The 25144-nt window shown below is 40.4% G+C and overlaps 1 protein-coding gene across 4 annotated transcripts; it reads right to left on the bottom strand.

The window, feature by feature from the left end:
- Positions 1–9733: 9733 nt before the first annotated feature.
- On the bottom strand, positions 9734–25031 carry LOC100029578 (zinc finger protein 883-like). 4 transcript variants are annotated; one of them, XM_007492618.3, is made up of 5 exons: positions 24950–25031; positions 23801–23887; positions 18520–18646; positions 16162–16260; positions 9734–13521 (listed from the first exon to the last, which is right to left on the bottom strand). In XM_007492618.3, exons 2-5 carry the CDS (start codon positions 23846–23848, stop codon positions 11690–11692), a joined length of 2106 nt encoding a protein of 701 aa, XP_007492680.2. In that variant the 5' UTR covers positions 23849–23887; positions 24950–25031; the 3' UTR covers positions 9734–11689. The 4 variants fall into 4 exon arrangements, with proteins under 4 accessions (XP_007492680.2, XP_056652814.1, XP_016278228.2 ...); XM_056796836.1 differs by lacking the exons at positions 18520–18646; positions 24950–25031 and having other exon boundaries at positions 23801–24154; XM_016422742.2 differs by lacking the exons at positions 23801–23887; positions 24950–25031 and having other exon boundaries at positions 16162–16281.
- Positions 25032–25144: the final 113 nt, after the last annotated feature.

Consider the following 25144-nt stretch of genomic DNA (forward strand, 5'->3'; position numbering starts at 1 on the left):
TGAGGGGAGGAACTTGGATGGTGTCCTTAAAGATAGGAGGGTCTGGAGAGAGGGGGGGGGTTGAGTTTTGGAGCGGTGTGGTTCCTGGGCTCTGGGGAAGCTTGCTCTGAAGGAAGCTGAAGGTGGGGGCCTCTGAGACTGTTTCTCCATTTTGGACACGTGAGTGAAAGGGACTGATCTCTTTTCTTTGCCCCAGCTATCTAAGGGCTTGGGCCTTTTGGCCCAGCCTAAACAGAAGGGGTATTTAAGTCCTATTCCCTTCTCTCCCCTTTCTCTCTCTATATATATCTCTAATTCCTTTCTTGCTCCTATTGTAATTAAACTCCAAAAAAGGCTGACGGCTGACTTGAGTTTTTCATTTAGGAATTACATAGCTGATTCCTTGGCGACCTTAAATTAATATATATCAGTCTTTTAAAGTGATTCCCTTGTAACAGACTGCACAGGGGGAGGTTCCAAGACTTGAATGAAGTCCACTCTGGGAAATGGAGTCTTACTTCCTGGACCTCTAGTTTTGGAGCCCTGGTGATCCACCCAAGTTTCCTTCCTGTGATATGAGGAAACTATGAATAGAAAATAGTGAAGGATTTTGTGTAAGTAAGATTTGAACCCCAGAATGCTCTTTCCCTGCTTCCCATGTTCTTTCCACTTTAGGTGCTAACATGGGGAAGGTATAAGTTTTGTGTAGCTTTGTGCTCTTGCTCTCTTTTCCCCTGATCCTGGCTGGGAAAACTGGCTTTATGAGGGGCAGGAGAATCTACATATGTTGTTAGATAATTAGGTTTGAACTTCTATTTCTTTTTATTTCCTTTCTACTTCAAGTGATCATTAATAAACCTTATAAAATATGATACTTAGAGTTATCGGATATTAATTTAAATTTTACAATTTCTAATAAGAACAAAGATTTAGGGTTAGAACTGTGTAGAGTTCATTTTTGAGGGGGAATTTGCACCCCCAGAACTCTCTAAAGGTTGGAGCTGCATTTGAGGAAATCAGTGGACAGCAAGGAAGGGAGGAAGGAAGGAAACGGAAGGAAAAGGGATTCTGTCCACACAAGCTGCTTGCTCAGGGCAGAAATTGAGTGAGAAGGGACCCAAGAAGCCCCTGAGTGCGGCCTCCTCATTTCAGGGAAGAACAAACTGAGGCCAACAGGCTGGTCCTCTTCTTGAATGAGGGGCCCGAGGAGGGATGGTTCCAGTGCCGTATTGATCCTAATAGCAGCGCCCCATAGCGGAAGAGCCCCATTTCCTGTAGTTTAGGAACAATGACTGTATTTCTCCGTCAGACCCGCCTCCGAGATGCCATCTAGTCTAAGGCTTGTTGCACTTCCTTTGCCTTAAGCATCCCAAAGAACTTCTTCCTCTTCCACAGAATTTGGTGCCTTAGTGAAGGGGGCAAAGAGGGTTTTCAGGGCTGAGAGGGAACCTTCCCGAGTCCCCCTGAGTGTGACAAGGGCTGAGGGCTGGCTAGACCGTCTCATCAGGCTTTCACCAGTTGGGGTGTCTCAGGGGGCTCCAGGGAGGGGCTGAATAATGAGCTCCTCAAACTCTCTGTTAAACTCCCTGAATAGCTTCCAAAGAGGTTAGGCCCCAAGGAAAGGCAACAGTCAGCTCATATAGGGTTTGATATGTATTAATTAGAATTCTGAACCACAAAAAGTCCTTCAGTATTTCCCAGCACCCCTTTACCAGCACCTCCATGTTTGCATGGTCACGTTATTGCTTTATAAGTTCTGTAGCTCCTCCCTCTTACTTTCTTCTCTCGTGACAAGGCTGGGTTTAGGTAGTTCTTTTACTTTAGTTATTAATAAAACATTTAAAATATAATAGTTATGGAATATTAGTAATAATAATATTTACATTTTGGACAACCACTTCCGAAAACAAATTTCTCAAAAATTTTGAGCAGATAGCCTTGTAGTAAAGATATTAAGTTTGACTGGTGCTGTGAACCAACCCACCATTTGAATGGGAGTGGGGACTAGGGTCTCTGCCCACTGCTACTGCCATAGCCCAGGACAAGAGAAGAGGGCCAGGTAACTGCCTTGCTCCAAGCGCCCTCAGCTTGTGGCTGTCACTGCTGTTCCTACCTCCCAGCCCCATTGCTCCCACCACTCCTGGGCATAGCCCATCCAACCTGCCGCCTCCAGACCCACCACAAGAACCTGTCAATCTGAGTCGCATTTTTCCCAGAGGGTGACGTTAAAGAAAAAAAAAAAACCTTCCACCTACCCCAATCCCTTTGACCATCTCCCCTGACCAATGTAGGTTTCTAGCCTGTCCTAGTGGGTTTTTCCCAGCAGGGGAGAAGCAAAACCCATGCTATTCAGCCCCACCCCCTTCTAGTTTCTAAGTGGATTTCTTAAAGCTGACCCTGGACTCCTAGTTTAAAAGACTGTTACTAAAAGTTTTTCCCAGGGAGGGCAGTTAGTCCAAATCAGTGTATTTAAACTCAGAATTTGGGGGAATAAGCCTGATTTTTTTCTCTTGACCCACCAAGGACTACTCTTTCTCTCATATGCAAATACACTATTGTTTTCCCTTGAAGTTTTGCCCCTAGGGATGAAGTGAAAGAACAATACTTTTCCAAGCCTCCTAGCTAATTCCTTTCACTTCCATTTTTTTGGAGGAAAAATGTTGTTCCAAACTATGCTTCAAACTCTCAAAGAACAGTTTGAATTGCTTGAGCTAACAAGAACATATTGGCTCTGCTTGGATTTTTTTACTGGCAGTTTGTATTTGCACTGCATATTTCCCATTTTGTTTTATTTTCCTCAAGAATGTGAAGCAACAAGCTTGGCTGCTTGAATTCCAGATCAAACTGGAATATTTTGACAAACTTTTGAAAGTCTTAAATACTCTCAACATGCAGAGTGGAGATTCTGCCCTGTGCTTCTATGAGGAACTTCAGAGCTCTGACAAATGAAACCTAAATGGGTGATAAATACTGGGGAGGGAAATGAATCTTAAATTACATATATATGTATATGTACATATACATACATATGAGTTTATTGCTTGCTAGCTATTTTGAGTTTACCCCCCTCCATAATAGTGAAGAAATCTATTGGAATTGGAAAAAAAGGATTTTTGAATTCACTGCCTGTATCCTGTCAGTTTCTTATAATTTTACAGATTGCTTTAAGGGTTAGTTTCATTTAAGTTCGTGTATCATTCTAATCAATATATTGTTACATAATTTTGATTTGTACCTTTCCCCTATGACTGTACTAAAAAGAACATCATTGTGAAAGCCCATAAATACCTTTTTTCAGTAGAAAACCCATAACTCCTTAGGGATGATGCATTTGTCACATAGATGATGATGGATGAACTTCATCAAAACTGGTTATAATTATATACAACCTTTAGAGAATTTAATGAGCCAGGAATTTAAATTGTAATGTTAAGAGGTCTTCAGAAATTTAGATATCTAGTAGATTCTAGAAATATATATATATATGTGTGTGTATATATATATACATATTTATATAGTGTATTAAAGGTAGAGAACCAAAAAGAAGTTCCTGCCAGAAAAAAAGCTTCTGAAAGCATGAATTTACTTCCACCAGAACAATCTAGATTTCTTGGTGTTGTTCTAGACCCAAAAAGGTTTTCCTCAACTGCACTGAGGTTTGTGTTTTTTTCTAGACTCTTCTGCCAAATTTTGAAATAATGGCAGTAATAGACTTTATTTAAAAATATCTTTGCCATGGTTGAAAGATTTGCTACACCTGTAAAACTTGTAACAAAGTATCCATCAACTTCTAAGGTTTTTTAAAAATGTCATACAGCAAGTGGCTATATACTGCAACTCATGTGAATCCTCTATGATAGTGGGTTTGTTTGCTATAGTCATTACCTTGGCTATTATAATTTTGGGGATTTTGGTACTTTCTTTAAATGTGCATTATCTACTGTACTACTGCTTTATAAATCTGTTACTTTGTGAAAATCACTTGGACTTACACAGTGGTTCATGGCCAAGTTAAAAAAAGAAATGGATCTCATTTTTTGGGTGAGAAACCTTTGTATTCTGCCTCTCCTTGGCTGACACCGTGTGTCACTGATTGCAAGCTACATATTTTTAATTTTTAAAACTTAGTTTTTTTCTTGTATGTGCAATATAGTATTTGAGTTTTATTTTTCTTTCCTTTTTGTTTTTGAAGAACATGTCACCAGTATTGAGATTTTCTTTAAATTTTTTTGACTTTGCAGTAATATGTTTAAAATATATTTGCCCTAATGTTAATGCATACTCAAAATCTTTAGACTATAAAAATTATGCCATTTACTGTTTTAAAAAATTATGGGACTTTGCTTAACGATTCTGTCTGATACCAGGAGAAGGAAATACAAAAAGAATCACTGCACAGTGCCAAAGAAGCACAAAGCTTCCAGCATAGTACCAAATAGAGCAGAAGGTCAAAGAGACCAATGGATCAGAGTGGGATTGATGAAATTTTGAGCCAAGAGAAGAGGACTTGAACTTGTTTGGGATTCGAGGTTGCAGCTGTCAGAAACATGTCAGAAACAGGTCTTCCTCGACCTACATCATTATATCAAGCACCTCACTTTGGCTCCTACCTGGCTCCCATAATCTAGTCTCTTTTCTGTCTTTCATAGTGTGGCAAACTTTCTGTAGTCCTAGCTACTTACTGTATAAGTGAATAGTTGCTTAAATCACTTTAATTGGGCCCTGATTCAAGGACCTATTTTTTATAGGTTTGTTTTTCCTTTACTTCTATTTTTAGACATAAGATTTTTATATTTTATATTTCATCCACAAGTTGTTTTTTTTTCTATTTGTTGATGTTTTTTCTTTTGCCAATTGATTCACATACCTCATAACTCAGTCATGCATCCCTGAGTGCTCCCTGTGTTTGTCACCATCCTTCTCAGGGTGGGGACTGTATTATCCTATAATGCAAAGTTTAAATTCTTTTGAGAGTGTAATTTTAGGATAAGAAACTTGCTACCTCCCAGAATCCAGAAGGTGAAACTTCAGAGAAGGCACCATGAAGATGCCTGCAGAGACCACACACTGCACTAGAAGATCCAGAGTGAACTTTGGGATGTGCTAAATTGAACTTTGGAGGGTTGAATGCATTTGTTTAAACTGTATACTATGCCAAAGGGAAATGCCCTAAATAGGTTTTTTGACAATGTAGCAATCATCAATTTTGTTCTCTTTTCCTTTTGTCCTCAAATTATTGCAATTTAAAGTTGGTTATGTTTAAAATGATCCCTTTGGGGAGACTGGTCTCCCAAAAGGATCACAGGGGGAATGTATAAATGAAAAATTTCTACCTTTGAACTACATTCCCCAGAATTCCTTTTGTAATCCCCCACATCCTTTTCCCTTCATTTATGTACATCTTTACATTATTGTTTATAACTTTCTGGGACTCCTCCCTCTCTCTTCTTCCCTTGTGGTTGAGTTAGGCATATTTTACTCTAGCCTTTATTTCATGTTGTTATTAATAAATCTTATAACTATAATACCTGAGTTATTGTATATTAATTTTAATTCTCTCACTTCACAAATGTGCTTATATCACTCTGCAATTTTGAGTTTATCTTCTTATATGGTATGAGGTATTGGGCCAGGGCCAGTTTCTGCTAAAGTACCTTCCATTTTTCCCAATTTTTTTTTCCAAATAAGGAATTCTTGTCCCCCAAGTCAGGATCTTTGGGTTTATCAAACAACTAGGTTATTGCACTCTTGTTTTTAAATATCATCTTGTATACCTAATCTGTTTCATTGATCAGCCTTTGTAATTTCTTACCCAGTAACAAATTATGATACTGATTAATAAATCATTTCATGTTGTTTTATTCTTTTTATTGCTTTGGCTCAGTCTACCCTAATACACAATTAATATTTCTCCATTTAATTTAAATATCTATTTGTGGGAAATGTTTTATACTTGTGTTTATATAATTTCTTTGTGTATCTCAACTGGTTGAGTCAATTATTTTATATTGTTTGTAGTTATTTTAAGTGGAATTTCTCTTTCTGTATCTTCCTGCTGAGTTCTATTGGTAATATGCTGAAATGCTGATGATTTGTGTGAGTTGTTTTATAATCTGCAACTTTGTTGAAGTTGGTGTTTTGATTTTTAGTTGACGCCTTAAAATATTCTAAGTAAATCATCATATCACCTGCAAGGAGAGATAGTTTTGTTTCTTTATTGCCTATTTATATTCTCTTAACTTCTTTTCTCACCTTCTTGCCATCGTTAGTATTTTTAGTACAGTATTGAAGCCTCTGATCTTACTGAAAAGGCTTTTAGCTTATTTCCATTTCAGATAATATTTACTCTTGGTTTTAGATAGATACTGCTTATCGTTTTAAGGAAAACTATTCCTGTGTTTTCTGTGGCCTTTCATAGAAATGCATGTTGTATTTTGTCAAAAGCTTTTTTTACACCTATTGAAATAATCGTATGATTTGTTATTTTCCTTTTAAGAATGGTTCATTATGCTTATAGTTTTCCAAATACTGAACAAGCCTTGCATTCCTACTATAAATCTAGTGCAATTTTAATGTGAGATCTTTGTGATATATTGCTACAATTCCCTTGCTAGCATTTGAAAAATTCCACATAAAAATGGATTAGGAAACTTGGTCTATAGATCTCTGTTTTAACTCTTTGCTTCAGGTATCAAGAATGTGTTTGAATCAGAAGGAATTTGGCAGAACTTCTTTAGAATTTATTTTTCCAAAAATGTTTTTGAGGTATTGGAATTGTACTTGAAAAGTTTGATAGAATCTTTCATAAATCCATCTGGCCCAGGATTTTTCTTCCTTAGGAAGTTCATTTATGGCTGATTTATTTTTGAGATAGGAATAATTGTTTTCTATTTCCTATTCTATTAATCTGGGCAGTTTATATTTTTGTCAATATTCATCCCTTTCATTTGGATTGTCAAATTTTTTTGGCATGTAGTGGGTCAAGGTAGCTCCTAATAATTGCCCTAATTTCATCTTCATTGGTAGTGTATTCATTTACCCTTTTAATTTTTGATACAAGAAATTTTGTTTTCTTCATTTTTTCCTTCAATTTAGCTAATCTTATCTTTTTGATTGGTTAAGTTTCTAGTTTTATTGGTTCCATTAAAAAACATTAAAATTAATAAAATAAAATTATAACTATTAACATATTACTTTCATAATTATTATAATATATTTATTATATATTATAATTAATATAATTAAAATTCTATTAAAAGTTAAAAAAATTTTTTAATTGTTAATATTTCCTTTGCTTTTCAGAATTTCTAATTTGATGATTATTTGACTGTTTTTAATCCTAATTGTTTAGCTGCATGCTCTATTCATTAGTCTGTTCTTTCCCTCTTTGATTTATATACAGAAAATTATCATTTTACATAAATTTTCATTAGACAAATTTGACTCCCGAGTGGACAGGCAGAATGAACCTTCACTCCTGTGTCCACTGACCTTTCTAAGTTGCCCTGGATAGAAAAATGACTTGCAGTGAATTTTTTTCTCCCTTGGCTTTCCTGATCATTGGTCTGGCATGTTGTTGTTTTTTTTAAGCTGTGGATTCTTCTGAACGTCCTTTTTGTTTTCTGTATTCCGCAACTCTGGGCAATTTTCTTGATTTTTTTTTCTTGCATTATGGTATTCAGAGTTTTGAGTAGTCATGTTCATCTGGGATGTCTATGGTGCCCAAATTTCTCAGTATATTCTGCCTTTTGGATCAATGCAATTTGCTCATATAAAAATCATGTGATTCTCTTCCTTCAAATTATTCTTCATTTTAGTATATTTGAATTTCCATTCTATTCTCTATTTGACTGATTTTTTTTTCTATTTTACTTCTTTAAAAATACTAAACACTATGGATTCAAGTTCTTTCTGTTCTGTTAAATATCTCTGTTGTGTAAGCCATAAATTCCGTTATTTGTTCCTATGTAAATTTTCCTCTAACAGTCAGTCAGTTATCATTTATTAAGCAGTCACTATGTTCTAGGCACTGTGCTAAGCACTAGAGGTAAAAAGAAAGGTAAAAGACAGTCTCTGCCCTCAAGGAGTTCTTAGTCCAAGTCCAAACTCTCTTCTCTCTTTTGAAATGCTCTAGAATATTCTATTCTAGTTCCATGCTCTCCTGGGAACACATAGGGTTCTGTTTCTTCAGAAGTTGGTTCAATTTCTTTTGTGTTAAAATAGGTAGTTAGGGATGTTTATAATCTTTTAGATGTCTTATTAGTCATCTTGTCTTCTAATTTTAGCATCTTTCCCATTAGTCTAAAAGCTTGTGCTCTGTTTTTATTTTCAAAAATTTTGCCACTTTCTGTTTTTGAGAATGCAAGAAAAGCAAAGCCTCCGTTACAAACATGTGCAGTTAAGCAAAATCCACAGCAAGGAAGCCTTTTTAAAAATTCCTCCTTGATTCCTTATTTCACTCCCAGGAACATTATTACAAACATTATCTTTTTTCTTAAACCTCCCTCATCTTCCAGGTCTTCCTCTTTCAGCTAAAGTATTCATCTTTTACTTTTGTGAGGACATTCTACATGAACTCCTTCCTCTCTAATTTACTTAATTTGTCTCTTAGTTTTTTCTTCAGTTATGACAATAAAGTGGCCTCTATTCTTGCTAAGGCCAAGCACTCCTTAAGTCATTTAACTACCACGAGCCCCAGGTGACTATGAGTTAGGCAGAAAATTCTGATCTGAAAAGGAAGCTATTGGGGTGGGGTGGGGGGAGATCCTGGCACCAAAGAAACCAGAGATCTGGTCCAAAAAAGGAATTGCCTTAGAGATACTTTAAATTCAATAAATATTTACAACCCCTGACCTCAAAACACTTCCATTCTTCTTTGAAGGAATGGGCTGCCACGTCTACACTGCTGTCAAGTGCAAGATCAGGAGTCAGAGCGCTAGGGGACACTAGGGCAAGCTTCATGGAATAGATAGCATTGGAATGGACTCATGAAGGGTTCTCTGGGGCAGAGCAGGAAGGGAGTGCCTTCCACAATGGAGTGCTAAGTCAGAAATGGGAGATGGAATCATGAGTTGTCTGGTTTTGCTAGAATATAGAACATGTGAAAACATGGTCATACAAAATAAGATTGGACAGATAGACTAGGCCAAATTATACATCTTTTAAGTGTTATGACCATAAGTTGATATTTTATCCTGGAGAAATAGGGAGCCACTGATCATATATGAATAGGAGAGTAACAACAAGGTCATCTCAGAGTGTTAGAAAATTAAATTTTCTCAACCAATGAATTTTGATTGTGTCAACTATGTGCCAGGCATAGTACTGGAGATATAAGAGATAAAAGACAGTTCTTGTCCTCCACAAGCTCACTATCTAATGGGGTATCAGTGGTGTAAGGGACGGATTGGAGAAAAGAGAAATGGAAATTAGGAAGACCAATTTGGGATTGCAAAATCCAGGCAAGAAGTGAAAAGGGCCTGAACCATGGTATTTGCTATGGAAATAAGAAAAAATGTTTTTGTTCTCTTGAGAAAAAAAATCTGACCATCCCTTTGACCTTTTTTTTTCAGTGTTAAAAATGGTTATTTCTTTTACCCATTTCTATCAGCTACCCATATTTTGGATTTTAGATTTTAATCAGATGTATTTCCTGCCAAAAATCCCCCCTCCCAAAGATTCATTTTTACTTACATGTCTTTGATTTCCCCCCCTCTAAAAATGGTGGACTATGATTACATAAAAAGAAAAGGAATTTGATTTCCAATAATTCCTTTAAATTTTACAATAAATTTTAAAATATTTTCATTATACTCACAAGAAATACAATATACCCTTTTCTGACACAAAAGTTACACATAGAATTCATCATCATTAATAGTGTGCAGTTTGAGAGTGAAACTTTTTCTGACATGCTGATATCTCATTTTCCAAAAATTTGTACTGACCAATGTTATTTCTTTGCCCATTGATACTTACCTTGGGTTTATTAAAGGCCATTTTCCTTTTTATACTTGGTTGCTCTTCTAGATTACCAGTTCTGTTCATCCTGTTTTCTAAAGAAACAATGATTTTATCAAAGAACTGAAGGCTTTCCTTATTCTCATTTTTCTGACAGAATATTAATGTTGTGGGAAGTTTTGGCAAAATCTAATCTGTGGTTAATAAGGATATTGTAAAGCTATACTGTAATTCATAAAAAGATTTGCATTTAGATTTGTATTAAGTTTTAGGAATATTGACTATTGGGAATCAGTATTCCCAAAGTCAATATGTGAGGAGATAATATAGTATGGGAAGAATCATTTGGATTATAAAGAAAAAAAAAAGAGTTGTTTAAATGAGGGACAGGACTTTCCTCCCATGATGGAAATGACGAGCAAAGAACAGAAACATGGAGGTGATATAGGCCTGCATGGGCAGATTATATATGACAGCACCGGGAGAAAGTTCCCAAAGTTGCAGCTGCTCAAGAAGAAAATGAGAACCTGGTTGGGGGCCTAAAGGATCATTTTAGAGTGGGAACTATCATTGTAGACTATTTGGAACGTTACATTTAGAAGTCCATGAATACTGAGGATTAAATCCGTTAATACTAAGAAACTTGGCAACTGGATGGAATGATGTCTATTACCTGTTCTCTCACCAAGACCTAGAGGATGTCTTAAGGTTTTTTAAGTTATAATATGTGATCATGAACAGTAATTTCCCCTCAAGATCCATCTTCCTTCCTGCTATTTAGGCATTCCTGTAATCAGGCTAACTCTGTAAACGTCAGCAATGATGGATCAGCGGTCTTTCACTGCTAGGCCTTTCACAATCATCTCACCATCCAAAGGCTTCAGATCGGTTTGACTTTTCTAATGGTGAGGAGTGTGCACCAACCCAAAGCCTTTCCAAATGCATCACTTTCATGAAGTTTCACTCAAGCAGGATTTCTCCAGTGACAAGAAGATGAAAGCATTTTTGGGGGGGCTAAATTTGTCACATTTATAGGGTTTCCTTCAACTAAAAAACTCCACAAATAATTTGAAGAAAGTAGGGTCTTTGAGAGCAAGGAGTGCTTCATTTTGTCTTTCTGGACTCAGTAACTAGCACAACAGCTTACATAAAGAGAACACTTCATGTCTGAGGAATTTTAATTTCATTCCATTCCATGCATGGAGCACTGGACCCAGATGCAGGAAGACCCGAGTTCAATTTCAGCCTCAAGATACTTCCTACCTATTTATCCTGGAGAAGTCACTAACTTCTCTCAGGTCCATCTTCTACATCTGATAAATGGGGGTAATCATAACACCAACCTCCCAGGATTATTGTGATGATCAAATGACAAATATTGTAAAGCACTTTGAAAACCTTCAAGTGCTATATGAAGGTTAGCAATATTATTTATAAGGTTTCTTCTCCAGAAGGAATTTTCTTATGTCTAACAAATTCTGAGCCCTTAGTACAGGCCTTCCCACATAATTCTATTCATAAATTTCTCTCTTGTATGAATTCTGATGTACAGTAAGGGATGAGCTCTGTAGAAGGCCTTCCCATATTCATTACATTTCCAAGGTTTCATTCACTCTGAATAGATCAGTATCTAATAAGGTCCCTGCTCTATCAAAAGGCTTGCCCATGCTAATTACAATTAGACGGTTCTCATGTGGTTTGAATTATCAGGAGAATAAGAAATAAGCTCCCAATGAAGGTCTTCCCACATTCATTTCAAGTATAAAAATGTCTCTTCAGGACGAATTTTCTGATGGTCAATTATTTCTGTATTCTGACTGAAAACCTTTCCAAATTCGTTGCATTCATATGCTTTCTCACCAGTATGAATTCTTTGATGGTAAACTAGAGAGGAGTGTTGAATAAAGGCCTTACCACATCCGTTCCACTCATGTGACTTTTCTCTACTGTGAATTCTCTTATGCACAGTAAGGTGTCCACTCTGACTGAAAGCTTTCCAACATTCATTACATTTATAAGGCTTCTCTCCAGTGTGGATTCTCCGATGGCAAATAAGGGATGTGTGTTGGATAAAGGCCTTACCACACTCATTACATTCATGAGGTTTTTCTCTGCTATGAATTCGCTTATGCAAAACAAGGGATGAGTTCTGGGTGAAAGCTTTCCCACATTCATCACATTTAAAAGGCTTCTCTCCGGTATGAATTATTTGGTGTCTGATAAGTTCTGAGTTCCAGCTAAAAGTCTTCCCACACTGATTACACTCATAAGGTTTCTCTCTAGTATGAGTACTATGATGTACAGTAAGAGATGAACTACGGGTGAAAGCCTTCCCACATTCATCACATTTATAAGGCTTTTCTCCAGTGTGAATCCTCTGATGTAAAGTAAGAGATGAACTCTGAGTGAAGGCCTTCCCACATTCATTACATATATAAGGCTTCTCTCCAGTGTGAATTATCCGATGTCTAATAAGTTCTGAGTTCCAGATGAAGGCTTTCCCACACTCACTACATTCATAAGGTTTCTCTCCAGTATGAATTTTTTGATGTCTATTAAGTTCTGAGCTCTGGCTAAAAGTCTTCCCACACTGATTACATTCATAAGGCTTCTCTCCAGTATGAATTCTCTGATGTAAAGTAAGAGATGAACTTTGGATGAAGGCCTTCCCACATTCATTACATTCATAAGGTTTCTCTCCAGTATGAATTCTCCTATGTCTAATAAGTTCTGAGCTCTGGCTAAAGGCCTTCCCACATTCATTGCATTCAAAAGGTTTCTCTCCAGTGTGAATTCTCTGATGTCGAATAAGTTCTGAACTTTGGCTAAAGATCTTTCCACATTGATTACATTCATACGACTTCTCTCTGATATGAATTCTCTGATGGATAGTAAGTGGTGAGTGATCTATGGAGGCTTTCCTGTATTCATTACTTGTATAATATTTGTTTCCATTATGAATTTTCTGATGATAAATAAGCTTTGTATTCTGGCGGAAGGTCTTCCCACATTTATTATCATTATAAGAGTTGTTTTCAGTATGAAGTTTGGGATGTCCAATAAGATCTGTGCCCCAGCTGAATGCTATCTCACACTGATTATATTCATAAGCTTTTACTTGTGTATGCTTGCCATAATATTGAGTATGATTTGGCTGATAATTAAAGCATTCCCCAAGTTTATCATACCTGGCACATTCTTTCCCAGATGTCCCTTTAGTATACTGAATTAGGTTTGAATATGGTGGGAAGATCTGGTAATGTATATCACCTCCCTCTTGACTGTTACCTAAAGGAATGCTCCCAGAGAGAGAAAGGCCTGACCCTTGATTGAAGCTGCTTCCAAGTTTATTACATTGCTGGCCTTTTCCTTTGCATACAGTCTTTTGGGGAGTAATTGTTAATTTCCTGGAAGGGCTCTCCTGGCTGTCTGGTTTCTTGCCTAACTTGGCATCACAAGTCCAGGCTTCTTTCAACTTGAACTTCCAAGGCCTGTCACTGATGACATTCTTCCAGGATGATTCTTCTGGAGAAATGCCCCACACTGGAAGAGATCCTTTGATAGCAGGACGAGGCTCCCAATCTGAAGGAAATAAAAATAGAAATATATCTTCTCCATGCTACTGGGAAAATAAAATGACTACATTTCATCTCATCTTTTATTTTCTCAAAATAAGAGAATAATCTTAACTCTTGAAAAGGCAGAATCAATGTTAACAAAATTTTACAACTTCCCTTTCAAAGAGAAAACTACTTTAGAAAGGGTATTAAAAAAAAAAAACATGATAACCCAGAATCCATCCAGGTATGCTACAACACAGTTTGATGAGCAAACTGAGGGGCAAAGAGATGACCAAGGTCACATTGTGTCCAAGGGCCATGCTGGGATGAGAACTGGGATCTAGTGCGTTCCTTCCACCGCATTCGCTACTGTGCCCTTCAACCTTCAGCTCAGGGAGAAGCCAAAGGTGTCCAAGGCACAGATAAGGTAGGTGGATCCAGCCCTTCACACAGCCAAGAAGGCCACCTAGATGCAATACAAGCTACAGGTGTCATTCTCAGGCAGGTCCAACAAAAGTACCACCTGGAGTACTCAAAGAACTTGCAAATACAACGGAGAGAACTCTGCTACGGATATCTGAGACAAGAGCACCTGAAGAATGGTGCAAGGCAGCCACTAGGATTTGGAAAACAAGAAGGCAGGAGCCCCAAATGGTTAAATTAGAGACAAATTCCCAACTGAATTCCAAAGTCAATTCCAAAATGGATGGTTGGTGTACAGTGTAAGGGTAAAAACCAACCATGCTCAATTGATCTAATTTTCTTTGCTGAAGGGGCTTTGAGCCCATTTACTCAGACTAGGGCAGCCATGATATGATTGGATTTCAGCAACTATGTGGTAAAATCTTTCATGACAGGGCAGCATGGCAGAAGAGAGAGTGGAAAATGGACGATGCTGGCTCCTACTCGGATTTCAGCAGACCAGCCTATTCAGGTCTTTCTCTGATGAGCTGTTGAATGAACTGTCCCTGGACACACCTCTTCCATACAGTTAATTTTTTAAAGCCCTAACACAGAAGTTTACATATACTCTAATAATGCCAATAATCTGGCTTACAGTCGCCTTCTATGCACCCTTGAAGAACTTGCCATACGATGACACAACCATAAAAATGGGGCATGTTTTGCTATAGAACTCGGCCTCATCTTTTTTTACCAACACCCTTATGCCCCAGAAGTGAGGGACAATCTTATCTCTGTCTCGTATCCCTCTCAGCAATTGCAACAGGGCAATAGAACAATTAAATAAAAATAGGTAGAACTATAGCTCCTGGCCAGAGAGGAAGATCTCTAAAGTATGGCAAAGGAGAAAGGTTTGGACACGGCTGAAGGCCACTTTTTCCTCCAATGATCAAATTAAATATTAGGAAACTTGGGTTGTAATCTCAGCTCAGCTGGCCTCTCACAAAGACACTGCATGCTCACAGTGACTTTTACAAAAGAGAGAATCTCCGGACTAACTGCCATATAGGGAGGAGTCTGTGTGGGGCATTTAGAGAGAACAAAATAATTTCTGAAGAGACCAAGATAAGGGACATGGCTAACTGCCATTAGAGAGTGAGTCTCTGAGGATTCAGAAACCTTTTAAGTTTTAAAGATGTTAACTGAGTGGAGAAGACATTTCATGAAGAGGATAGAGAATTCTTGGGGGGAACAAGTTGAATATTCCTTTATTCCAGGGGGCAGCTAGGTGACTCAGTAGATTTGAGAGCAGGCCTAGAGGTGGGAGATCATGGATTCAAATGTGGCATTTCACACTTCCCAGCTGTGTGACCCTGGGCAAGTCACTTGACCCCCATTGCCTAGCCCTTACTGCTCTTCTGCCTTAGAACCAACATACAGTATTGATTCTAAGATGAAAGGTAAGATTAAAAAAAAATTCTTCATTCCTGATGAGAAAACTGAATTAAATTATAATCTCTGTAGAAAGTAGTTAATTTACATTTCTGAGAAAAACTGATCATATTTCTGGCTGCCTGGGAGCTGCCATGTTTAAGGAGTTGGCAATTGACAAAGGAGAGGAAAGTGCCTTTTTTGGTTAACCCACTTTCCTAGAACAAAATCATGACTGGCCATGACTGTCATTGCTGCTGACATACTTGAACCCTATTCTTTTGTGATTATTTCTTTTTGGAAACTGCTAATAAATCACAAAGCCAGTAACAATGCTGTGTGTTTAAGCCTGTAAGACTAGGGTTTGAGAGTCAAAGAGGAAAAATCACCTAAGAGAGAAGACTTTTTCCAGTTCTACTGAGGCAAGGTTGAAGTTAATTCAGCCTTGAGTAACTAGTTAACTGAAGAGATTTGACATTTCAGTAATTTTAATGGTATTATCCAAATGGACACTTCAATTGTCTTTGAACCTGGTGAGAGAAAGAATTAGGTAACGAGTTAGTGGCAATGATGGACAGGGTTTGGTGATTGCCCATCAGAGCACATGAGAGGCAATGGTTGACCCTCCTACACCTCCCACTAGGATGTGCTACATTTAGGGTCTTGTCTGTGGGATCCCACTTCATTCACTGCTATAGAGATAAAGCAACTTTCAGGCCTTCCTAACTAGTCCACCTGAGAAGGGACTTGGAGGAGTGTTTTCTCTCCCACATTTCCAGAAAACGATGACTTGAGTTTATGGCAACAGGGGCTGGTTTTAGGCACTCACCTGCAAGGGAAGCTCTTGGGGGGCCTTCTCTCTCCAGCATCCATGGGGCTTCCCCTTGCTCCAATTGGGCGATCACATCCGGTTTGCAAACTGGAAGCCCTGCTCATGGTAAATAGGGAACTGCTGAGAAGAGAAGGAACCTCAGAATTCAGTCCTTTTCAGGAAAATCAGCCTGTGCTAGGAAGTACCAGAGTATTGCCCACAGGACCCCAGAAAAATAATAACAAATAAGATAATCAGTATGGTGTTCCAGGAAGTTTTGGAGTGTATGGGAGTCAAGAAATGGGGAGATGGGGATTATACAGTCAATTTAGAATCAGAAAGAAAATTAGGTCATTTATCCATCTCTTTCATAAAGAATATATGAGCATTTCCCATCTTTCAGTATTTGCAGTGGGACATGGGAAAAATTGGGATAGATTGTAGTAATCTAGATTGAGGGCTGGATGGGACCTCAGGAGCCACTGCTTTCATTTTACAAATTAGGAAACTGAGATCCAAGAGAGAAAGTGTCTTGGCCATGACAAGCCAAGTGGTAAGTGTTAGAGGCAAGACCATACATGAAGACCAAACAGACCACCTTGGTTGTTCCAAAGGGAGGAGGAGAAGCAATGGACTAAGAAGAAACAAACTGGGATAAGAGGTAGGGAACAAAGTCTTAATAACGAGATCTATCCACAAGTGAAATGAACTAGGCTAACATGGGAGGTAGCAGCTTAGCCACTAGATGGTAAAGCAGAGACTGAAGAGTGGCAGCCCCTTGGAGCCAAGGATGACATGAGTTCAAATCCAGTTTCATACACTTAGTAGTCGAGTGTCCATTTAACCTCTAATCTGTAAACCTCAAAATTCCTTAGACTTATAAATGTTGGAAATTTCACCATTGGGATATTTCATACTTGGAAAATTTCTTACTGATAGTCTATTGGAATGTGAACCCCATTGGCATGGGAGGTTCCTTCTCTTCCCTTCTTCAGATTACTTTAGGACAGAAACCTTTTGCTGAACAATGGAAAGGACTTTGACCTATGCTTAAGCATAGAACAGGAAGTTCTTTGAGTCATGATTGATTTTAGAATTGATACAATGGAGATACTTGGAATCAATCTCCACCCTATTCAGTCCTAACAGGATTGAGTAAGGGCTGCAGCCTAGATCAAAGATTTAATCATTTGAAAATATGACCTTCAACAGACATGTGCAAAAGCCAGAAACCTCTGGGCGGTCCTGGGTTAAGCTAGAGCCTCCATTGGCACAGGGAAATTGATGAACAGTGATTGGTAGATGGGAGAACTGAGAGAAGGAACTTGGATGGTTTCCTTAAAGATAGGAGGGTCTGGAGACTTGAGGGGTTGAGGAGTTTGGTCGAGGTGATTGCGATGGACTCGGAGAAGCTTGCGCTGAAGGAAGCTGAAGGTGGGGGCCTCTGAGACTGTTTCTCCATTTTGGTCACGTGAGTGATAGGGACTGATCTCTTTTCTTTGCCCCAGCTATCTAAGGGCTTGGGCCTTTTGGCCCAGCCTAAACAGAAGGGGTATTTAAGCCCTATTCCCTTCTCTCCCTTTTTCTCTCTCTATCTCTAATTCCTTTCTTGCTCCTATTGTAATTAAACTCCAAAAAAGGCTGACGGCTGACTTGAGTTTTTCATTTAGGAATTACATAGCTGAATTCCTTGGCAACCTTGAATTAATATATATCAGTCTTTTAAAGTGATTCCCTTGTTACAAATCTTTGTTTGCCTCAGTTCCTCATCTGCAAAATAGGGACAATAAGAGCACTTGTGTGACCAGGATTATTGTCAGTATAAAAAAAGACAAGGGGTGAAGTTCTTTGGAAACCCTCAGTGCTAGGAGTTTTTATCATCATCATCATCAACAACATCATCATCATCATCATCCTGATCACCATCAATGGGCTTCCCTTCATCAGAGGACTTCTAGCCAAAGCAGGAGGACCACTTGTCAGGCATACTGGAAAGAGAATTCTTGCCCAGGCAGGGGTTCCTCCAGGATGCCTTGGAGTCCATTTCTGACTCTGAAGTTCTATGGTCCTAATTCTCTCCTTCATCCAGACCAACACAGAACAAGAACATGACTGACTCTATAATAGCTCAAGGATGATTTTAGTCTCCCATCATAGACTGGGAAGAAATATCAGAGGACAGGGAGCACAAGGAAGGGGCCCTGTCTGTCAGCCCCAAAAGAGGAGCAATCTCTGGTCTCTAATAATTGCTAAATATTTAAAATTTTGTCCAACATGTGGGAAGAGAGGAGACAAAGACACTCACTCCAGGGGCTGATGTAGGGTCTCCAGGGCCTGTACTAAAGAAGGTGGGGAGAGGAAAGTGGTCATCCTTACCCAGGGAAACCAGGTTCCTATAGTTCTCCAGCATCACTTCCTTGTAGAGCTCCTTCTGAGCAGCATTCAGGAAGCACCATTCCTCTTGGCTGAAATCCACAGCTACCTCTTCAAATGACACAGATTCCTGAAACGTCCAAGACCATAAGATTGAGAAATGGGACTTTGGAGGCCATCTGGTCCAACTCCCTTTTCTGAGACTCAGGTCACACTACAATGAAGAGGCAGGGCCTGGATGGGAACCCACATTATCTGATTTCCCATCCCAGTTCCTTCTGTACTCTATGCTGCCTTCTTTCTTCAGCTCTGATTATTGTCTTCTTAGTGGAGATTCGACTAAGGCCTGCACCCCACTCCATTGGGCCAAATCAAACAACTGGTGACTCCCTGGTGTCCTACCTAGAATTTTATCATTCTATAAATACCAGTGAACAGAGATAACATAGCAAATACTCTCCATTACTAACCAGTCATTTCTACTGGAACAGATGCAATCCTTGCTTAAAAGTCTTCCTAATCAGATGAAGGAGTCCTGAATTTAAATCCTACCCCTGGCCCTTGCTAACTGTGAACCTGGGGTTTCTCTGATTTTTCTATCATGCACCTAGAAAGCTCATTATTGGGATAACCTCTTCCCCCCCAAATACACACTCTTCTGCTTCCTTTCAGGTTTTGTCTTCCTCCATTAGACTGTCAGTTTGTTGAGGGAAGAGACTGCCTTATTTTTTTTCCTGCATCTGTATCCCTGTCCATGGTGCCTGGCATATAGCATGTCCTTAAATAAATATTTACCGACTTTGCCAATTTTTATAATACTAATACTGATTGCTCTTCAAAAGATTCATACAGTTGAGTTGTGAATCTAGCATCAACCAGACATTTGTTTCTGCAGTTCCCTCAAGTTATTTTCTGAGACAGAGTTGTTTAGGATCTCTTATATTTTGATAACTTGGTTATTTTCCATTTTATAGATATTCCTCCATTTTCTGTATGGGCTAGTTTGTGGCTATTAGTTTCTGTAATCTATAAATCCTTTTCCCTTTCTCTTAGTTATGAATTTGCCTTCTTCTTCATGCTTAGCACACCACAAGGCATACAGTAGGCACTGACTACATGCTGATTGATTCCTTTGAAAACTATTAATTTGATTTTATCCTCTTTATGATAAATTCTAACATTATATTATGATCAATTTTATCTTAGCAATTTTGGACGTTTTTAAAGGTTCAACTCTCAGCCTTTCTATAGTTTTGGCTATTTGTTCTATTTTCTCTCAATTTAACAATTTTTTCATTTTTGTGCTTGTTTGAGGGTCATCTGGTTTTTCTAGTTCTTTACTCAGTTTATGAGTATGCTTTTGCTATTGTACTAATCTCTTCAGAAATACATGTTACCTCTCAGTTATGTGTTATCTGGATCCCCAAAATGCTGAACTGATCATTCCTCTTATGTTTGACTCTTTCATGAGCATTTCAGAGGCAGCAGATACCCCTCTTTGGAGGCCTCTAAGCTTATCCCAGGTCAGGTAGGCTATAGTGAGATTTCCTTTGTGTAGAGGCTGGATTAGATGGCTACGGGGATCCCTTCCAAGCCTCAAATTCTCTAAGTCATCAGTCAATCAGGATGTCATTATTTCACATTTACATCTCTTTTTTCTCTTGTTTTAATAATTTTCTTGTACTGTGTTTGTAAAGGTCTTTAATATTATGGCATAAGCTTTATTTATGAGTTCTTTTCATACTGGCACCTGTTTCTCTAAAGAATTAGCATGTGATGCTAGAAATAGGTATATTCTTTCCTTATCTTTTGTCTTAAAATTGATACATAGTATTCATTATAAGGTAGAAGAGTGGTATTAGGCAACTGAGGTTAAGTGACTTATCCAGGGTCACACAGCTATAATGTCTCATGCCACATTTGAACCCAGAGTCTCCCAATTCCTGCTCTGCCTCTCTTCCACTGTGATAACTAGTTGCCCAAAGAATAGGTTTACTGTTGAATGTTCCCATTCAAAAATCATTTAAATCTAATTTTCCAAAGAGTCTGTGCTAGGTTTTATCAGGTTCTTAAAAAAAAGGGAAAAAAAGTTAAGTCTTTTCTAGTTACTGGGTTAACTCTAATTCTTTTTTTTCCTTCAAAAATCTGGAGACCTTGCCATTTGGTGCTGATATAATTAAAAGTTACATAGTTTTGTTGTTCGTTGTGACTTTTAAGAATGGGATTTTCCAATTTGTTTCTTGATGTAGATGTTTAGTGTTGCCTTATCTGAAGTCCTGATTGCACCTCAAACTCCTTTTCAATGAATTCAAGGAAAGATTTGATTCCAGGCTCTGATTTTCACTTGGTGTCTCTAATTTTCCAATGTCTTTGTTTCTTATAAACTCTTCTGCCATTCTCTTGCTTGGTATTAGGGAGTACAATGCCTTTCCTAGCTCTCTCTGTCTCAGGTGCCCTTTAAAGCACTTTCCAACATAGCTCTGGATTGCTTTGAGATTTACACATTACTCCTCACCATACTTTGCACACTCTTGGTGTAGCCAATCTCATCCATTGACTCTGTACCTTGGCACAGGCTGTTCTTGTCTTCCATGCCCCCTGGAATGCCTCTTTCCTTACAGATGGCATTCTTTATAACTCAGTTTAATCATCACCTCCTATAGGAGACTCTTCATAGTTTCCTGATCCCTCCTCCCCACTGAATAAATGGGAAAAAAGTAGGAAGGAAAGGGAAGAAAGAAAGAGGGAGGATGAGGAGGTAGGGAGGAAGTAAGTTAGGAAGAAATGAAGGAAGGAAGTTAGAAAGGAATGAAGGAAGGAAAGAAGGGAGGGAAGGAGAGACAGGAGGTAGGAAGTGAGAGAGAAGTGAGGGAGGGAGGATGAGGAGGTAAGGAGAAAGACTAGACACCAAATGCTATTTGCCTCAGTTTCCTCATCTGAAAAATGAACTGGAGAAGGAAATTACAAACCACCCCAGTATCTTTGCTGTGAAAACCCCAAAAGGCTTCACGAAGAATCAAGACATGAGTAACCACAGCAACATCCTGTGTCTCTTTTTGCATCTTCAGAGCTTAGCACAGTACCTGGTGTCTAATCAGTGCTTAATGAATGTTTACTAACTGAGTCACTAAGCCTTTCCTTGCCTCAGTTTCCTTAACTACAAAGTGGGAACAATAATAATAATACAAGCATCTACTTCCTAGGATTGTTCCAGTTCAGAGGAGATAATATTTGGGAAGCATTTTACAGAGTCCACTACACATGCTAGCTATCAAACAGGGCCTTCTGTCTGGCTGTATTTCCCATCCCCACTTTCCCTATATTGCCTGTATGAAACTGTTTGTATGGAGTCTCTCCTTGAGGGCAGTATCTGCGTTTTCCTATTTTTTTGTACTCTTGGGACTTAGCAGAAAAAGGCTTGCCAGAAGCTGGCATAATTCTTTGGGAGAGGAGGGAGTGAAAGAGTGAGCCAGAGAAAGCTGGAAGCTAATGGACTTATTGGGATGGTATGATCCCCGCCTGGTGGGCAGCCAGGACTCTCTGCTTCCCCTGGCCCTATAGCAGGAGCCCAGGCCAAAGCCAAGAGATCCCATTCCCCTTAAGAGGAAGCTGGGTCAGGGGGGCCCCTGGAAGCAGAGAGGGAGATAGTATATGGGGCTGGGCTATCACACAGACATGTAACATAGGACTTCCACATAAATATAACTTAAACCCCATGTAATGTGGACTCTGGGGGTCAGAGAGGCACATGGATGGGGAGCAGGTGTAATGGGAGCTGCTTCTTAGGGCCACCGAGTTTGTGGCCAACTACTGGGAGAACTGTTAATAGCAGACAGGGCCTGCCACAGCTCTGGGCCCACAGGAGCTACTCCTTGAGCCTCATGCCTTATGCCATGGGTGCTTTCCCACAGTTCGGTTTTCCTTATGGCACTTTCTATTTCCTGTTTAGGAGATGATGGAGGCTCTCTTTCCTTGGTCCTGTGGGCGTCCTTTCCACCCCAGTTTCCATGGAAAGGGACAATTCTTTAAGGCAGGGGTTCTTAACTTTGGTTGTAGCAAGGATTCCTTCTCAGGATCATGTTTACAAGTGCTTGAAAGAATTACAAAGGATACTGTATAAATGGAGATTTTGAGCCTTTGGACTTCATTCCCCAGAAGTCCCTTAGCATTTCCCAAAATTCCCTTTTCCAGTTTCCCTGCATTTTGCCTGATTGTACTTAAGTGGCTGTAACCCCTCCCTCTTCCTCTTGGACCTGCAACCCAGCTGAATTCAGGCAGATCTTCGGTTTTAGTTATTATTAATAAAACTTTATAAAATATATTTAGCTATTGAATATTAATTTAAAAACCCATAATACTGATTATGCTGAAATATGGTTCTCCCATGTTTAAAAACAACCAAAGCGTTTTTGAGCTAGGTTAAACATCTGTGCTTTAAGGAAAAGGAAAAAAAAAGTTTTCCTCCTCCTAATCTCTCCCTGCCAGAAATAACCATATCAGCTTGTTGGTGGCCTCCAATTTTATGTCAAACAATTGAGACAGTAGAGGCACTGCAAGATTAACTGTTAGGTTAAAAGTTAAGGAGACAAAAGCCAAGATGCTAGACACTTGCGACTTGGGGTCCAGTGGTTTGTCTTTCTTTTTTTAATCTTTTAAAAAATTCTTACCTTCTGTCTTACAATGGAATCTGCAGAAGAGTGGAAAAGGATAGGCAATGGAGTTAAGTGACTTGCCCAGGGTCATTCAGCTAGGAAAGATCTGAGACCAGATTTGAACCTACGGTCTTTTGACTCCAGGCTTAGTTCTCTAACCACCTAGATGTCGCTGTGTCATCTTTATTTTTTTAATTGTTAACTTTTTTAATTGACTAATAAATTTAGAATATTTTTCCATGTGTACATGATTCATGTTCTTTCCCTCCCCTCCTCCCTCCCCCTTCACTGAAGCCAATGAGCAATTCCACTGGGGGTGTCATCTTTCTTTCACACCTTCTCCCATGGAGCAGAAGCTGAAAGTGGGGGGAAGCGGGCAGCCTCCATGCTCCTGCTCTCTCCATAGTTAGCTGCAAAGGGAGGGAGGGCTCTGCCTCTCTGCCTGCTCCCCCCTCTATTGCCAAGCTCAACCTTAGCGGTGTTCGGGAGCTCTGGGCTCATTCCTGCACCTTAAGCCTCCAAGGCAATGCCACGAGCAGAGGAAGTCAGCTTGGGGTGCAAAGAGGGGCCGCCCAGGTCCCTCCAGAGCCTGAGCTCCTGGGAATGTGTGAATGGCTGTCCAGTAAACTCACCTGGCCCCTAAGTCTCCAGATCCCAGGGGCCATTGCCTCCTGCTCCATGCTCCCCTCTTAGCAAGGCCTGGGTGTCTGCTGGCTGTGCTGTGGGGACAGAAGGAGCCTTTAGACAGCCTGGAAGCTGCCATTAGCTTCATCTTCCTGGGTTTGCTGCTGAGGCTGGGTGGGTAGGGCTGACCCAGAGGCCCCTGGGCGGGCCGGTGTGGAGGCCCGGGGAAGCCCAATGTCTTATTACTTCCCCACAACTTGGGAGCCGGCCATGGACTGCCCTGAGCCTTCTCTTCTCCACCAGCTGAGCCTGAGCCACAGATCTCCTTTATTTGGGGGTGGGTGGGGAGGGCCGCCTCTTTGGCCTTCACTCTAGGAGGCTGGGCAGGGGGAGGTTCCAGGGGAATTCTCGTTCCCGGAGTAACTGCTCCGACAACAAACGGAGGGGGGGGGGGGTGAGAGGGAGGAGGGGTCCAGAGAGTCAAGCCACACAGGGGAAGTGGCTGGGGTCGGGCTTCTGCCCGGCTCGTGCTTTTCCCTAAATGTCTCCCGGGGAGACGCTGGTGCCGGGCCCTCCTCAAGCTGGGGCTGAAGCTGGCCTGCCCATCGCAGCCCATCGCACAGGCCAGAAGACCCCGGGGGAGGGGGAGCGGGGCAAGGGAAGAGGGAGATTTGGGGAGAGTCCAGACGGGCCAGAGCTGCTGGGGATGGGGGGAAGAGCTGGAGGGAGGAGCGGGTAAAGGGGGCAAACCGGGTGGAGGAGGTGTGGACTGTGGGGCTCCTGAATCCGGATGAGGGACTCAGTTTACCTATATCCCAATGGGGAGGGAGGAACAGGAGGCCCGGGTCCTTAAGGGATGATGAGGGACTGGCATGGTCTGGGGCCCTGGGGGGGGGGGGAGCAGGGGACGCCTGGGCCCCAGGGGTGGAGGAGAACCCAAGGGGGCGGGTACGTCTGGGGAGGGGACACGGGGGTCACGGGAAGCCTGGGCCCCTGAGGGGTGGATGGGGGTGGCAGGACACCTTGGCCCCGGGGTGGTGGTGGGGAGGGGGAGACACAGGGTCGCAAGACGCCTGGGTCTCGGGGTCTGGGCTGGGGGACACACATGTCGCAGGACGCCAGGGACCGAAAGAGGCGGACCAGCAGGGGGGACTCACCTGGCCGCGGCGGAGAGAGGGATAAGAAAGAGGAAATGGAAGGAAAGCCCCGAGCAGGGCTGCTGGGAAATGTAGTCCGAGGAGCAAGAGCGCTTTTTGCGCATGCTCAGAAGCCTCCACGGCCCCGCCTCCGAAGGGCGGGGCTGGCTCTACATCCCTGGGTAATTTGGAGTGCCCAAGGCTGAGGGAGGCATC

The sequence above is a fragment of the Monodelphis domestica genome, chromosome 4 (genome assembly GCF_027887165.1).
Source record: "Monodelphis domestica isolate mMonDom1 chromosome 4, mMonDom1.pri, whole genome shotgun sequence".
NCBI lineage: Eukaryota > Metazoa > Chordata > Mammalia > Didelphimorphia > Didelphidae > Monodelphis > Monodelphis domestica.

Excerpts from the sequence above, each read along its gene's own strand:
- LOC100029578 (XM_007492618.3), bottom strand. The coding sequence starts at position 23,848 with ATGGAGCAGGAGGCAATGGCCCCTGGGATCTGGAGACTTAGGGGCCAG. Across the intron at positions 18,647-23,800 it reads TCTGGAGACTTAGGGGCCAG|GAATCTGTGTCATTTGAAGA; the intron begins GTGAGTTTACTG and ends TGGACGTTTCAG. Across the intron at positions 13,522-16,161 it reads CCCAAGAGCTTCCCTTGCAG|ATTGGGAGCCTCGTCCTGCT; the intron begins GTGAGTGCCTAA and ends TATTTCCTTCAG.